This window comes from Podarcis bocagei, assembly GCF_964188305.1.
Source record: "Podarcis bocagei genome assembly, chromosome: 6".
NCBI classification, from domain to species: Eukaryota; Metazoa; Chordata; class Lepidosauria; order Squamata; family Lacertidae; genus Podarcis; species Podarcis bocagei.
This window is the reverse complement of record NC_138130.1, coordinates 42,268,318-42,284,962: the sequence shown is the minus strand read 5'-3', so window position 1 is coordinate 42,284,962 and position 16,645 is coordinate 42,268,318. Positions and strand designations below refer to the sequence as shown.

Below are 16,645 nucleotides of genomic sequence, written 5' to 3'. Positions count from 1 at the left end.
TACAAACAATACTCCAAATCTCATTCTGGAACATGGAAGCGTTTTCATTACCTCTTAAATATTCAATTGACTACCCATGGTCTGATGTTGAAAAACATAGAATACGCCACTAGTGGGATTGCCAAAGGTTTGGTCTTTCCATTTTGTGTTAGAAAAAATATATTAACAGAAGTATATAAAGAAAGAAACGAGTGACAGGAAAACCAGTTCCATGCAAGGCAAAATGTGATTACAGTATGGTCTAAGCCAGGCATGGCCAAACTTGGCCCTCTAGCTGTTTTGGGACTACAACTTCCATTATCCCTAGCTAACAGGACCCGTGGTCAGGGATGATGGGAATTATAGTCCCAAAATAGCTGGAGGGCCAAGTTTGGCCATGCCTGGTTTGAGCTAAAATAAGGGAAACTGTTGAGATCCGTGATTGAGGGACTATACCAATCTTGTTTTATTGTGGCTATAGTATTTATCAGCCACTGTGAGGGCATAAAATGTTTTTAAATTTATTTTTTTAAATTAGTGAGCATATGATCTGGTATATTTTTTACCTGCCTGCTTTAGTGGTACTTCGGATTACATACGCTTCAGGTTACATACACTTCAGGTTACAGACTCCACTAACCCAGAAATAGCACCTCGGGTTAAGAACTTTGCTTCAGGATGAGAACAGAAATCACGCCGCAGCGGCATGGCAACAGCGGGAGGCCCCATTAGCTAAAGTGGTGCTTCAGGTTAAGAACAGTTTCAGGTTAAGGACGGACCTCCAGAACGAATTAAGTACGTAACCAGAGGTACCACTGTAATGTTATCCACTGTAGATCAGTGGTTAACATATATGAAATATTTCTGAGATACTCTGGTAACTGACTCTTGAACTGGGCACCACAGTTCAAGAAGGACACTGACAAACTGGAACGTGTCCAGAGGAGGGCAACCAAAATGGTCAAAGGCCTGGAAACGATGCCTTATGAGGAACGGCTAAGGGATCTGGGCATGTTTAGCCTGGAGAAGAGGAGGTTAAGGGGTGATATGATAGCCATGTTCAAATATATAAAAGGATGTCATATAGAGGAGGGAGAAAGGTTGTTTTCTGCTGCTCCAGAGAAGCGGACACAGAGCAATGGATCCAAACTACAAGAAAGAAGATTCCACCTAAACATTAGGAAGAACTTCCTGACAGTAAGAGCTGTTCGACAGTGGAATTTGCTGCCAAGGAGTGTGGTGGAGTCTCCTACTTTGGAGGTCTTTAAGCAGAGGCTTGACAACCATATGTCAGGAGTGCTCTGATGGTGTTTCCTGCTTGGCAGGGGGTTGGACTCGATGGCCCTTGTGGTCTATTCCAACTCTGTGATTCTATTCTATGATTTGGGTTCTGTTTTGTTTAGATCTCTAATGTTCTAAGTATACTTTAGCACTTTTCTATAACTTGATAAGCTTTACTTAGATTAAATTGTATGCATGTATAAATTGTATGCATGCTATTAATGATAGCTGATTACACCCAGGATTTTTTTTAATGAGATCTCTATCTCTCTCTCTGATATATATAGTTGATCATAACATTTAGTGTTGGTTCCTAAGTTTATTTTTCAAGCTGTTCGCTCATTAAATGCTGCTGGTGAAATTGCTGCACATTTTAAAATTGTGGTTCATTAAATCTGCAGAGCTACAAAAATATATTTGCTGAGCTTTCTTAAATTGTGTTTTTGGGCGTTTTTGTTTAAATTCTGTAACATATGGCTATGTTTTTCCCTTTCCAGTGGAGGCGATAGTGGAGTTTGACTACAAGGCTCAGCATGATGATGAGCTGACAATCACTGTCGGTGACATAATCACCAATATCAGGAAAGAGGATGGAGGTTGGTGGGAAGGACAGCTTAAAGGCAGAAGAGGTTTGTTCCCTGACAACTTTGTAAGAGTGAGTACAAAGTGAAAACTGTTACTGTTCTTGTGTTGCTGGCTTGTATTCTCTTCTTTCAATGCAAGTTTGCTATCTTGGTGATGTGTATGTGTGTATCTCCAAAATACTTTTGACGTTTATACAAGACCAGTTGTCATAAAAGACAATTCAAAAGGTCATAGTAGATGTTAAAGGCAGATGGGAGCAACATTCCTACCATCCATTTCCACTGGCTCTTCCCCATTCTCACCCCAGAATTGCACACCTCCAGCTATTTTTGAAGAAACAATAAGCCCCTTGAGTGAGTTTGTGTTGGATTTTGAGCAGAAAAAAATGTCTGTAGGAAAGGGACTAAGCACCCAGTAGCAGCCTCCCCAGGCTGTTTCGATTTCCGCCCCTTAAGGGTAAGGAGGTTATATGCATCTGTGCATAACATCTAATTTGGCCTTTACCCATGGTGAAATATGTTCAGTCCAACCAAAGTGAAAGTAAGGGCAGCTGTTGAATAATTGAAAGGGGAAAGGCCTGCTTGGGATGGGGTTATGCTGTTCCTAAAATAACTTGTTTACAGCTTGGAGGTACTTGTCATACCCAGCTTTATTCCTGAATTTTCAGGTGACAGCTATGATCCAGTTTCAGTGGTGTGCCAGGTGCAGCCGTGCCTGAGAGCTAGAAACCTGACCACTCTCTTTCATGACAACCTTTATGTAGGAGTGTTGCAGTGCACTTTTTCTGGGTTTGTCTGTGAAGATGGTTTGGAAGCTGCGGTTGGTAAAATATACCACTGTGACTTAGCTTGGAATTTAAGTCAGAATGGTCATGGTATACTGGTATTGAAAAATTACATTGGTAACCACTGTGTTTTCTGGACCCAGTTCAGTCCTAGGCTCCGGATACTTCTGTAAGGTGTAAAATCATTCAGAGAGACCCGGTTCTTAAAGGTAAAGGGACCCCTCTGTAAAGGGCCGACTCTGGGGTTGCGGTGCTCATCTCGCTTTACTGGCCGAGGGAGCCGGTGTACAGCTCATGTGGCCAGCATGACTAAGCCGCTTCTGGCGAACCAGAGCAGTGCACGGAAACACCATTTACCTTCCCGCCAGAGCGGTACCTATTTATCTACTTGCACTTTGACGTGCTTTCGAACTGCTAGGTTGGCAGGAGCAGCGACTGAGCAACGGGAGCTCACCCTGTCACAGGGATTCGAACTGCCAACCTTCTGATCAGCAAGTCCTATGCTCTGTGGTTTAACCCACAATGCCACCCGGTTCTTAGTTCCAACTTATTCCGAGGCCAGATTTGTTTCTTCAAGAAGCAGGGCCCTAGAAGCTGCGTCAGGGCTTTCAAATGCCTTTTCACCAGCTGCCTGTTTAGCTCCCTCTTGTTTTGCTTATTTGTGAAACATCACCTTACCCCGCTTTTCAGCTTGTTTTCAGGGAATTAATTTACATAGATTGTGCTTTAATTTTAATCCTGTTTTAATTACCATGTTGTGCACTGCTCTCTAAGTATTCATTGAAAAGCAATACAGAGATTTTGTAAACCGAATAAATACAGAACGTTGCTGCATCATGACTGTTTTCACTGGTTTTAACATTGTGCTTCTTATATTGCAAGATGACTTGCAAACAAATAGTGTTAGATCAGTGTTGAAAGGAGAAATGGCATCTAAATGGGCTTGGAAGGTTTGCAGTAAATCTGAGAAGACCAAGCAAATTGGCCCAGTTCATTAATAAGTGCAAGTACTTTTGTTGCCTTAGAAATGGCATAGGCATCTAGCCTGTCTGAAGCCATTTGTACTTGCTGTGTTCTTTCTACTCATTTTCTCCACTGATAACTACAATAAGAAACAGGATAGGAGGCAGAGAGGCTGGCTATTTTAACTTGAATCTTTGGGTTACTATTTGTCAGCAATGCAGTTTGAAATTCTAGGAAAGGAGTAACTTAGTATTTGGAGACATGTGCATAACCTGAGGACTGACAGCTGAAAGTGTAGACAAAGTCCATTGAATTGCATTTTATTGAGGTCATGTGAAAGTACTTTGGTGGCTCATGCAGAAATGCAAGCCACTGCTTGATAGGTGCACTCATCAAGTAACGAGCAAATGTGTGTACCTGATCAAAGAATAGCTTCATCGGAAATGGAGAGTGCTGTGTAGATAAACAATTTTTGGAACACTTAAGTGGAACTGCTGTTTATAAATTCAGTAAATATTTTTTTTCTTAAAAAGTAACATGCAGCAGTTAGTTTGTGAGTTGTTTGCAATCACGTTTGCAATATGTGAACCTGAACAGCTTTGGAGTAACTGGTAGCATATTAAATGTTTCCTGTGTATGCTAGCACCAAAGTCATGGTGCCTTTTATTTTTCCAAATACTGCTCCAAAGTGCTTTATATGGAGGATTGAAAGTATATCTGAAAATCTGGAATGTGTTCTGTGAGAATCCCACTAGAAAAGCATCCCACTAATGTTCTGGATACTTTTGAGTATAACTTCCATGAGCACAGTGCTGGCCGGACCTGATGAGTATTCTAGTGCAAAACACAACAAAAGGCATTGGGTTGGTGAGGGCTGCCTTAAAGACTGGGGAGGGGCATGGCTTTCTGGAGGGCTGCAGCAAATGGTAAATACTTCAAGAACTTTATAGAAGCAAGAGATCAGCATAGTCTCCATGATGATTTTGCAAGGCACTTTGAGGACAACATTGCCTGCCTCCATGCGGACTTGAGTGCTTCCACTGATACAGTGTTGAAGTATATGATGCACTATGCTGTCCTTTGTGGGACCCATTTCCTTTGTTGATGCCTGGGATATGAAGAAGATGCTTGCCGCTGTGCAGCCTACTATATGTTTTCTTGGCCCATGGCCATCCTGGCTGCTTCATGCATAGCTGTCAACCTTCCCTTTTTTTGCTGGAAATTCCTTTATTCCAGCGCCGTTTCCCGCTGCTTCCCGCTGCTATCCCAGATTGTTAGATATCCCATAGACTGTCCCCGGGACAGGTGAGGCTGCTGATCCCTTATTTTCGAGGCTGCTGATCCCTTATTTTCAAATCTGAAAGTTGAGAGCTATGGCTTCATGATGTGGTGATCACTTTGTTGTGTGATGTGTGTTCCCTGCTGCCTTGATTGTCCTGGATCTCTGTGGCTTGTGAAATTGTTGCATTTTTATGTTGTGTGGGAAAACTTTATTGAAAATTGCATTGTTGTTGTTTTTATTTAAACTGGCCTAGAGATTTTTTTTTAATTTTAAGGTGGCAGTAATCTTTTAGCAAATAAATATATAAGAATTCCACATAGCTAGAAACCTTTTCATTTACCAAACTGAAGATTGAGCTTTGTTGTGTGCTGGCAGATTTAAAAAGGAAGAGTAATGGAAACAGCACAGATACATGTATGCACATAATACTAGATTCTAATCTAACTCTGAGTGACTGAAAACAGATGTAGGCTATTTAATTTTCCAACTTTCTCTTTTAGGATTTACTTGTTTGTTGTTAAGATGGTGTAGTGGTGTTGGGGGATTAACGTGGGGGGCGGGGGACACTACTAAGTTAGCCATAATTCAGCTGCATAGCAATGATTTTACAGGAAGATACTGAATTATGCTATTGAAAATGGTCTCTTTTGGATGCTGTGCTCTGTAGATAACCGTCTTGTGAACTAACACTAAGGAAATAGTAGCTTCTGCATTTTATTCTTAAGTCTTTAATTTGAATATTGACAAGCCAAAAAGTGAAAATGTGGTAAGGAAGAAGGCTCAGAATTGAGTGGTCAGGCCTACATTTCTAAAATATCCTTGAGACAATTTCCAGTAGACAAAAGAGGAAGAAGTAAGCTTTTGAAATGTACATGGGGAGAGAATTAAGTTTATCATGTAGTTGCCCTTTAATAAGCTTGTGCTGAATAAGCAAATAAAAGTTTTGTAATATTTGAGGATAATAGTCTTTTCAATAAGTGCTAATACATGTTGGGGCAGTTTGTTTTTGTTACAAAGATGATAGATAGATAGATAGATAGATAGATAGATAGATAGATAGATAGAAGAAGTTGCACTCCTCATTCAAGTGTTTTTCCCCCTCTAACAATTGTATTTGACTATGCAGCTGCAGAGATGGGAAGATTTCGCTGATAGTTTATGCGGAGAAATATAAAGCAGGAAACGGAGGTGACAAACCAGTACTTGTTGATTTTAAATTGCGTTTGCATATGTATCTGATACGATCGTGGATAGCTGGTAAAATGTATGTTCCATCAGTGACCTTATTTCTCTCTGAATGTTCTCTCACCTTCAAACAGCCTGCAGAGTAGGGTGACAGCCTCACCAGATGCACCTTCTGAGCTACCGAATGAATGTGCTGCAGGATCTCAGCTGCTTCCGCTGGTTGATGCACAATACTGGCAACATTTTTGCAGATGTGGCTGCAGGTGGTTAGTGTGCTGTGAATCATGGCATTCGTACCAATAATATTGTCAGTTTCTTGGCAGTAGTGGCAGATGTCTAAATAAACCATTGAACTTCCATTTAAACCCACTGCATAAGTTAGCAAAACTGAAAGGTATTTAGTTATGTTTCCTTGCCAGCGGACTAAATGAGTGGAGCTGAGCAGCTGCATCTCTTTTGGTCAAGAAAGCAAGAGAGACCTCTTTTCCCATAAAGCTTTTCTGTTGTGTACAGTGATACACACACCAAAATTACCAGAGGGATTCATGAAATGCACATAGAATTAAAGACTTTAATTGTAGGTGGCCCTTTCTAATTGCATAGTTATTACCACACACAAATATAGAGCTTCTTAACAGTGGGTTGGCTGACACTTGCCATTTCATCCTGTTTGATACCAGTGTAGCAAACCTGTTATTGTAAAGCATAGTATTCACTCTTTTTCTCAACAAATGCACACCTTGGGAGTTGGTGCCTTGTCCTTTTGCAAGTTAATATCAGTAATGGCTCTTCTCTGAGGTTGTCTGTAATTGGAAAGAAAGTGCAAGCATCCAGATCTCTCCACAGTTCAGTTGGGTGGGTAGCATAAAAAGTAAATTGCCAGAGGTTAAACATCAGTTAGCTATTGTGACTAAGGCAGGGTAAAATATTGGTTTCTGCTGTAGGTGAAATAAGTTGCATCTCTTCCCTTTATGACTAATTTGAAAGGTCTCTGAAGTGTGTTCAGCTATCAGTTGTTGTAAACAAAAATCTGCCCTCCCCCCCCCCATGGGGTATCCAAGAGCCTATATAGAGTCCTTACATAGGTTCCCTATTGGTAGGAGAAAATAACAGAGGCCAACCAGAGAATATTGAGAAGCAAAGCAGCTAGTAAGCTTGATCTTTATTGATCTGTTGCAGCAGGGTCCTCACTCACTACACGCAGGAGGGAGGAGGAACCCAGAACAGAGGTGTGCCTGCCCTTATATAGACATTTTAAGTTCCCTGCCCTGGAGCTCAAGACCACCCCTCCATACATCATACATACATCACAGAAGGGGTGTAACCTAAGACCACCCCCCAGATACATCACAGAAAATGAGGTCTACAGCAGAAATCTGAGTGCATTGTTTATCTCATCTGACAGGTTACCTGTTTAATGGTCACTTGATTGGATACCCTGGGGAGCCTGGCCTGTCTTTTGTAATGATAAATACTTAGTTCCTGAGCCAGGTCACAGGCTCACACCCTTTTCATATCTTAAATGTGCCCTTAAGACAGGATTTGTGAAGGAAAAGACAATGGGGAGGCTTTTCCATTTTCCTTTGATCTTGCATAGAAAACATTTGGTCAGTTTAGGAATCAAAAATGGTTTCAGGTAGGTCTTCCTGTGCTGATCTATGTACCTGCTTGGTACACTTATGAACATTTAACATATATCTAAGACCTCAAAATTCCTATCACACAGTAATGTTTGGCATTTTGGAATTTGGAAATTACAATGTGAGATCTCGATCCAAGAAGCTGCTCTTAAAAAGGGTATAGTGAAGCCTGGTGGGCTGGAAGACAGACTGAGAAGACACTTAAATGTAATATACCTGAAAGTATAAAACAAATCTAACAAATTCTTTCAGGGTAATGCACTGCAGGTGTTGTCCTCACTTTTATTTACACCTACACAGCAATAAAAACTAATAGATCCACAGTCTTCAAATGCAATTGCTTGGGAGTAAACTCTATTGAACACAGTGGAACTTCTTTCTGAGTGTTCCACTGTTGGTGAGTTATATTAAGTGGGCTGGATGCTGATGAAAGTTCTGAATGTCACACTATGACTAGGAAGAGAAAATGTTTCTGATTGATTATTGCCCTTAAATCCTCTTATGGTTTGCATTATTCTTTCCACAGGAGTGTATGTGTATATCTATATCTATATATATAATATTTATATATAAACATTTTTCTTTCTTTGATATGATGTCAATGTGCATAAATAGGAAATGGAAGAGAGTGAATGTAAAGCAGATAAGTGGTCAATATTGTTTACATGGTATAGAAAGAAGCATTTAAATTTTGCTGAATTTCAGCTTAAGCCCTAATGGAATAAAAAAATCAGCTTTGTCATTGTCTAAAGATTGATTGAATGGCAATGCAACAATGTATTAATAATAACTTGGGACTGACAATAAATACTTTATTTCCCTTAGCTTAAATGCACTTAAATATTATTTAGTCTGTTTCAGTAATGCCATTAGATAAAAGTTTTAGAATCTGGTTGGAAGCTCAGCTTGGTTTTTAATGTTTTGATTCTGTTTTTTGGATGCACAATTTACATATGCAGTTCTCTTGGGATTGGGGGATGTGGGAAAAGGAAAGGCAGATACTTCCCTTTAGATCCATTCTATTCTTGGCTTTCTCCATTGAGGCAAAATATGCATTTCCTTGGGGCTTGTTGGTTTTATCTTTGCCTTTGCTTGGAATGCTGCCGGAATGCATTTTGCAATGCATTTCAAAAAAGGAGAAAAGAATTTGTTGCTTTCTTTATTTTAGACCTGCCCTATCCCGAAGGGCCAACATTTATCTACAAAGTGACTACAACCACACATCATCTTCACAAAGCAGGGTTCAGCTTCCCCAGGGCAAAACACATTTATTTCTTTATTTAGGACATTGTCTAGATTTTATTCAGTGAGTTCCTCTTTAGGCTGCTGCTTCTACAAGTAAAGAGGTGCCACAATATCTGCCTGTGTTTCTGCTCAGATATGTAGCAAGTTCTTTGCTACAGAGAGAATGCCGACCTGTTATGAAATAGTTGTATAGACTAGCTGCACATGTGGCATGTCTCAGAAAACTGTATGAAAATTTATCTGCAAAGTGGAGCCAAGTATGTTGTCACACAGGAAATGTAGTTTCAGGACTGAGTCAGATTGTTCAGCAGTAGTGCTGAAAAACATTTGGACAGTGTGGTCGCAATTTAGCTCAGCTATATGTAGTTTGTACTTTGGGAAGCAGTATGTCTGCTCTGTTTACAGAATCAATGTAGTCTTGGTAGCTAAAACAGTTTTTGTGCTTGTATAAGATATCCCTGATAAAAGAACAGGCTGAGGAAGTGGTGACACTTGACATCTCTTGTGATGCAGAGTCCATGTTTAGGCAGTTGTCTATCATAAACCATGGTTTGTGAGGTTGCAGATGAGGGTCCTGTGTGCTTTTACTCCCTTCTGTATTTCACGTGCCAACTTTGCCAATGCCATGTAAACCAAAGAGGGCTGGGATTACCTGTGAGTCATATTTTCAGCTTGTCTGAGAAGCAGAAGAGACGTCAGTTGCAAACGTGAATGCTTAATAGGATCATATCTGAAGAACAGGGGTATCTTCAGCCCAGTAAATGAGAAATGTTTATGCCACTCTGGAAAAAGTTGTAGTTGTCTCAGTTTCAAAAAAGAATATGCAACAGTGGCGCTAGCCCATACAACGTGTGGAAATATACTTTAATCATCTGATTAATTTACAAACTGGGCAGTGCTTGGGAATATCATTACATTTGCTGGTTTTAGCTTTAATCTCAGAATATTATTCTGCCCATCAATAGTTCAAATAACTTGGATGAAAAGGGACAATAATCATAATGTTTTCTCTTAAAAGTTATTTCATTCATTACTGTTTTAATTGATGGTGGTGGTTATTTTGTATAAGATTAATTCCAAAATTGTTTTCCCCCCCCATGCTTATTCATTCATTAGACATCAGGGATGGGGTCGGAAATTCAACACACTTCAGACTGGAAAATCTGTTTTGCTTTCACACCCCTACGTGCAAAGCAAGGTCACATTTTTATTTGAGCTCTGGAATATTTTAATACTACCAAGTGTCTGGTGCATCATTACATAAAAATGTCTACACTGTAGTCATGTGACAAATTGTGCCAGAATTGAGCACATGTTGAAGATGAATTAAATGCAGGTGTTCTAAATTTGGGTAAAGGTAAACTAAATAAATAAATAAATAACTATTTTATCTAAATGGCAGCAATCTCTAATAGTTGTGTTTGAATTGTTTTTTGTTTTTAAGTAATACACTCCACTGCATCCACTGAGGACATCACTGCACAGGAGTTGCTTTTTAGTAATGAAAGAAAGGCCCAGATGAATGAAAATGCTGCGAACCTTTAGTGTTTGAAGCGTCTAACTGTGATTGTGGGCTTACAGCCATCTTGTCATCACACTCTGCTCTTTAAATCAGCAGCTGCATTGTAGCACTGCACTAATTGCTCATAAGAGAATGAAGAGCCTCTTTTATAGAGATCGTGATTGGTCATTGAGAGCCCAGCTGGTACCTTCCTTCTCATTTATAAAAGACAGCTATGTGCTCCATAGCTCTTTCAGTCTTCTACATTGACTAGTGCCTGGCATTTCTAGTATAATCTTACTGTTCCAAAAGTTTCTGGAATACTCCTTTCTGTGTGATTTAGGGTCTCCCCCCCCCCTTTTCTGAGAATGTTCTTTTTTTTTGGTGGCAGATCAACAATCCAGCTATCAGAATGTCATGTGTCAAACACCAACAGGTACCTGGCTCTTTTTTGTTGTCACCTAACAGGAAAAACAAAACCTGCCAGCTTCTTAATAGTTGCTTGTTTAATGGTTGTCTTGTAATGCCAGCTCTGTTTTCTCTTTCATTTTGTCTGAACCCTTCGTTTTAATTTCTTCAATGATGTCTCAAGCACTTTATTGGAAAAGGCACACCTTGTGGTAGTGGAGCCCTGAATGAGCACCCCTCAGTATAAACTATGTGCATTCAGTTTATATTTTACAGTCTCTAATGCTAATGATTATTAACTTTTATAAGACCCTTTCTACTGTAACAAAAGCCTCAATAGTTTCCATAGGAACAAGGTCATAATTGAAAGAAAAACATTTGATTGAAAGAACCGGAATGATAGACATAAAAATTATAATCCTTGCAGAGCTTTAGATGCCTCTTTAGAATGATTAGAATAATTTGGCTGCCAAGTTGATCAAATTCAAAAGACTAAGCTTCTCCTTTTGTCATTTATGTAAAGCTGTGCAAATAGAACTACTTCTTCTTTTACTGAATGAGGCCTTTCTAAGTGGGGGTGTCTGCTCTATTTCTTTTCCCCATTGGAGTAAGTCATCCTTTTTTTCTCGGGGACCAAAACCTTACTAATGTGTATTGGTTTGAAAGGAATGTTATAATGTGGCCCCATTAAAGCAATTCATTTGTGCTATGTTATCCAACCAGCAGCTCTCTCTTGGGTATGTTTAAATATTTACAACCCCAAATCTCTTTCAGATAATTCTCTTTAACAATAATGTCAGAAGTATATACTCCCCAGGCCAAGAGTGCTTTCTATGTATAATTTGTTGGACAAACATGTGAACACTTAAACCAGGAATGTGTCAGGCAGACTAAAATAAAAATAGACCTTCAATTCAGATTCCATATAGCAAACTCCTTCCACCCTCATGTACCTCTGATAACTCTGATTAAGATTTTTTTTTATATAAACAGAAAACATTAATCTAATGAATTAGATATTGGCATGAACTAGGAAGAAACTACATTTTAAACTTTATTCTGAATATATATATATATATCTCCTTTATCATCTAATGTTCACTTTTGTTTGGAACAATCGTTTTATAGCCGGAAGTACTGTGTTTTCCTGAGTACATGATTATCAGGCAGGCTCTGTTGCTGCTTGGTGCAGAAACAGCTTGTTGGCTTCCACATTGTCACTGTAAAGATGTGGAAGGAAATGCATATCTTTCTGCCAACATATAGTAGCAGATGTTGAAGAAACTACTGTTCTAGTGAGGAAATGAATAAAGTTGAAAGGAAGGGAGAATGAATGTGCTGTTGTTGTGTGTGTCAAGATGCTGTTATTTAAATATTGGTTGGTTATTTTGTGGTAGTGGTGGTGGGGAGGTGGGAATGTTCTTCAGCCCTGTCTGCAAATTGCTGACATTAGCTATCCATGGACTAGGTGAGAGGTCAAATGCAGCCCTCCAGTCTTCTTGTACCTGGCCCTTGGGACTCTCCCCAGGTCACATCCCTCACCAGCCTTACTTCATATGCTCCTTGATTGTTTTTGCCTGGCTGGAATGCATTTTGGTTGCCTGGATGTAAGATAGAGACGTGTATATGTAGAGTAACCAGCCTACCATACAAAGGTAAATGTGCATGGGTTACTTTGCCCAGTTTTGCCACCTGGGATGGTCTCTGTCCACCCCAGCATGTAGTTCCCAGAAGGTTGCCCAGGTGGGAAAGGTAGCCCATGGTCTGAAAAAGATTTCCCACCCTGGGACTAGCTAGAATAAGTCTAGCAGGTGCGGCAGTAGCTCTACACAGTGTGATTCATGACTAGCTGTATTGCAGAGTCTGCTGCTGTGATCCCATGCCCACATTTCTTCATCTGCAGATGAACACTGTTCTCAATTACTATGCTGTCATTTCAGCATCTTCACTGGCTCAGCTCTCACCCAGGGGCGTGTTTTTGTTGAGAATCAGGTTGTGGTGGAGGCTGTAGTGTCTTTAAGAAGTATGGTTTAATTACACATATTTACACCTGAGTTTAGATGAAAGGGACGCGGGTGGCACTGTAGGTTAAACCACAGAGCCTAGGACTTGCCGATCAGAAGGTCGGCGGTTCGAAACCCCGTGACGGGGTGAGCTCCCGTTGCTTGGTCCCTGCTCCTGCCAACCTAGCAGTTTGAAAGCACGTCAAAGTGCAAGTAGATAAATAGGTACCGCTCCGGCAGGAAGGTAAACGGCGTTTCTGTGCGCTGCTCTGGTTCGCCAGAAGCAGCTTAGTCATGCTGGCTACATGACCCGGAAACTGTATCCTGGCTCCCTCGGCCAATAAAGCGAGATGAGCACCGCAACCCCAGAGTCGGTCACGACTGGACCTACTGGTCGGGGTCCCTTTAGCTTTACCTTAGATGAAAGGGGGTACAGCTCTTAAACCATTGTCATCTCAAGAGCAGCTTGCTCTTCATAGCAGCCCAGCATTGCAGACAGAGCCATCCTAAGCACCATCCCATTGCTCCTGCTTCCCAGCTAGTTCTAATGGCTGCTGCCGCATTTTCCCTGTGACATCATGCTCAGAACCTTGGCAGTTTCCCCATTGCCTTCCAAACTACCCAGCCAGTTGCTGGCTGGCACACAGGCTTAGCTAAGCTGATCGCTTCTCTCCCTGTCTCTTGTTAGCTTAATCGCTTCCTGATGGCCCCTCTGACAAGTGGCTTCCTGGTCCCAGAGAATGGGTCTCACCTATATTTTAGCACTTTGATAATTCCAAGGTCTGGCTCCAAGCATTTATTAAATTGGAGAACTTTTGGGAATTTGCCCCCCTCCCCAGCTTATAACAATAGCACTAACAATAGGTTAGTTTAAATTTTAAAATGACTTAAATTCATCATTGCAGTTGGATTTATTGCACTCTGGTATATAATCTGATTCAAGCGCTGAAAACTAGTATATTGTAGAAACACACACACACACACACACAAACAAATAAAAATAAATGAGAGTATAGCAAGTCGTGAATGGTGGCAATGCTGTCACAGGTGCTTCTCTCCTGCAACTTGATATGGGATTCTCAGTACTTTTTTTAGAAAAATATTTTATTAAGGATTTTCTTGTTTTACAGCAGTAAGTGTAATGCCTCGTATTCCCCCCCCCCCATGTAACATTTTTACAAATCCGTTTCATTTGTTGAGGCATTAGGGGGAGAAGAAAAAAAAAAAGAAAGGGGGGTGGAGATGGATGGGGGTGGGGTCGGGTGGCGGTGTTTCTATTATGCTTAATGTATGTAGAGTTTGGTGTCAGCGTTGCTTGTGTTGTTCACTTGTGTTTCTTTGGTGGTGAGAGAGGTTGGGGTTGGCCTAGGGTGTGATTGTTTGTTTGTGATTGGCTGTGGTGATCTTTGTTTTCGTGAGTGAGGTGGGTGGGTGTTTTGGATCAGGTTAGCCATATTGATTTGTATGCTGTTGGTGGATTATTGTCATTGTCCTGTTGGGCTGTGTATGTGATAAAGGGGAGCCATACCGGGGTGAAGGTGTCTTCTTCTGTTTGTCCCCGTGTCAGTTTCAGTTTATTAGTTAATTTTTCTAGTAGGGCTGTTTCCCATACTATTTGGTACCAGTGGTCCATGCTTACTCCTGATAGGTCTCTCCAGTGTCTGGTTATGGTGTTTCTGGCTGCTGAAAGTAGGTGGGTTATGAGTTCTTTGTGGTGTAAATGGGCATTGTTGTCTTGGAATTCTCAGTTCTTTTTGAATCACAAAGAAAACACTCAAGAGTTCTTAAATACCTTTCTTCTTTTTTTTCCATTTAAATATTTATTAGTTTTTCAGGAAAAAAAGAAAAAGAAAAAGAAAAAAAGAAAGAAAATAACTACAGCATAAAAAGAGGGAAAAAAAGAAAAAAAGAAAGAATAATACACATTAAGTAATCTTTCACTTGGAGTTTAACATTGTTTCCTTTTTCTAGACTTCCTTCAGCTTGTCCGTAAATCTTTCGTGGTAATAGTTAAAGTAACACATTTCCTAGTTTGTATTGTCATTATACATTTCTCCTCTCCTATTTTCTTTAAACAATAACTTAGTTTTTCACAGTGCTTCTCTAAATCCCCTTAGCGTTATTTGACCATCACTAATATGTTCCAGGTAATCTACATATTTTCCCCATTCCTTGATAAACTTTTGTTCTTTTAAATGTCTGATCTTCCCCGTCAATCTATCCAAGTCCGCGTAGTCCAATAGCTTTAATCTCCACTCCTCAGTTGTAGGCACTTCCTGCTTTTTCCACTTCTGGGCAAGGATTATCCTTGCTGCTGTGACTGCATAGTATACAAATTTATGGTCTTTCTTTTTTATTTCATCCCCTAGCATTCCTAACAGAAAGATTTCAGGTTTTTTTGTAAACGTATACTTTAACACCTTCTTTAACTCACCATATATTTTTTCCCAAAATTCTCTCACTCTCCCACACTCCCACCACATGTGGTAGAAGGAGCCCTCCTTCTCTTCACATTTCCAACATTTGCCGGCAACTTTGTACATTTTCGATAGCTTCACAGGTGTTATGTACCACCTGTAAAACATCTTCATGACATTTTCTTTTACCGTTATACATGCCGTGAAATCCAGACCCTCCTTCCATAATTTCTCCCAGTCCTCAAATTGTATGGTATGACCCACATCTCTAGCCCATCTAATCATTACTGTTTTAACTTCCTCGTCTCCCAAGTTCCAGTCTAGGAGCATCTTATACATTTTGGATATTATTTTCACATCATTATCTATAATTTCCATTTGGAATTTTGAGTCTTTATCTGCATACCCTCTGTCCTTAACCTCTTTTCTAAACATTTCATTAACTTGGAAGTGATGTAGCCAATCATACACATGCCCCTTAACTTGCTCGTATGGTTTTAGTTTCCATTTCCCGTCTTCTTTCATTATCAGTTGACCATATGATGCCCAATTGCTTCTCATATTAATTTTTTTGACACTCATCACTTCAAGGGGTGAGAGCCAGTGCGGAACTTTAGGTTCTAATATATTTTTGTACCTTTCCCATGTTTCAATAAGTGGACCTCTAAAAATATGATTTTTGAATCCCTTATGTACTTTCCATTTCTCACACCATAGGTAGGCATGCCAGCCAAACCTGTTGTCGAAGCCCTCTAAATCGAGTAACTCCTTATTCACCAATTTTACCCAATCTTTTATCCAACAAAGGCATGATGCCTCGTAGTACAATCTCAGGTCTGGCAAAGCAAAACCTCTTAAATACCTTTCTTCTATGTATCTTGAGTCCAATAAATGTGTTTCATTAATATACTTTTGAAAAGCACTTAGTCTTGCTGGCTGCTGACTATCATGAAGTATTTGCTACAATTGCGAGTAAGCTTTTATCTGAAACGGAGCCAGAAACATAACCGATTGAACTAAAAACCCCAGCTTTTGTTTGAAACGCCTTCATTCATATCAGTACAATGCTTAGCACAAGAACCAGAAGGAAACTAACGCTTCCCCCTTGAAGTCATTCTCATCCCCTGAGAACCAAACTTGAGTTCAGTGGGGGCAGATAAGGGAGATTTTTATGGTTTCCCCTTATTAAAATGCTTAGTCCAGAGCCTAATAAAGATTTTCAATTAATACACATTCTGAATAATGTTCTTCCAGCCCACTTTTGCGTCACCTTCTTCTCCCACATAGATGCTTCTCCTCCCCCCCCCCCCCAATAATTACGTTGTCCAAAAGTGTGAACACTTGCCTGCAAACCAGAAGCAAATCCTGATGT

General features: G+C 40.2%; 1 protein-coding gene across 4 annotated transcripts in view; it reads left to right on the top strand.

Annotated features, from left to right (window-relative positions):
• SH3KBP1 (SH3 domain containing kinase binding protein 1) overlaps positions 1-16,645 on the top strand; it is a 155,255-nt gene that overhangs the window by 28,204 nt on the left and 110,406 nt on the right. For 3 of the 4 annotated variants that reach the window (XM_081199444.1, XM_081199445.1, XM_081199443.1), the window contains exon 2: positions 1,758-1,915. In XM_081199444.1, coding sequence (XP_081055570.1) covers positions 1,758-1,915 — 158 coding nt within the window. The remainder of the gene's footprint in view (positions 1-1,757; positions 1,916-16,645) is intronic. The other variant, XM_081199446.1, reaches the window with a different exon arrangement.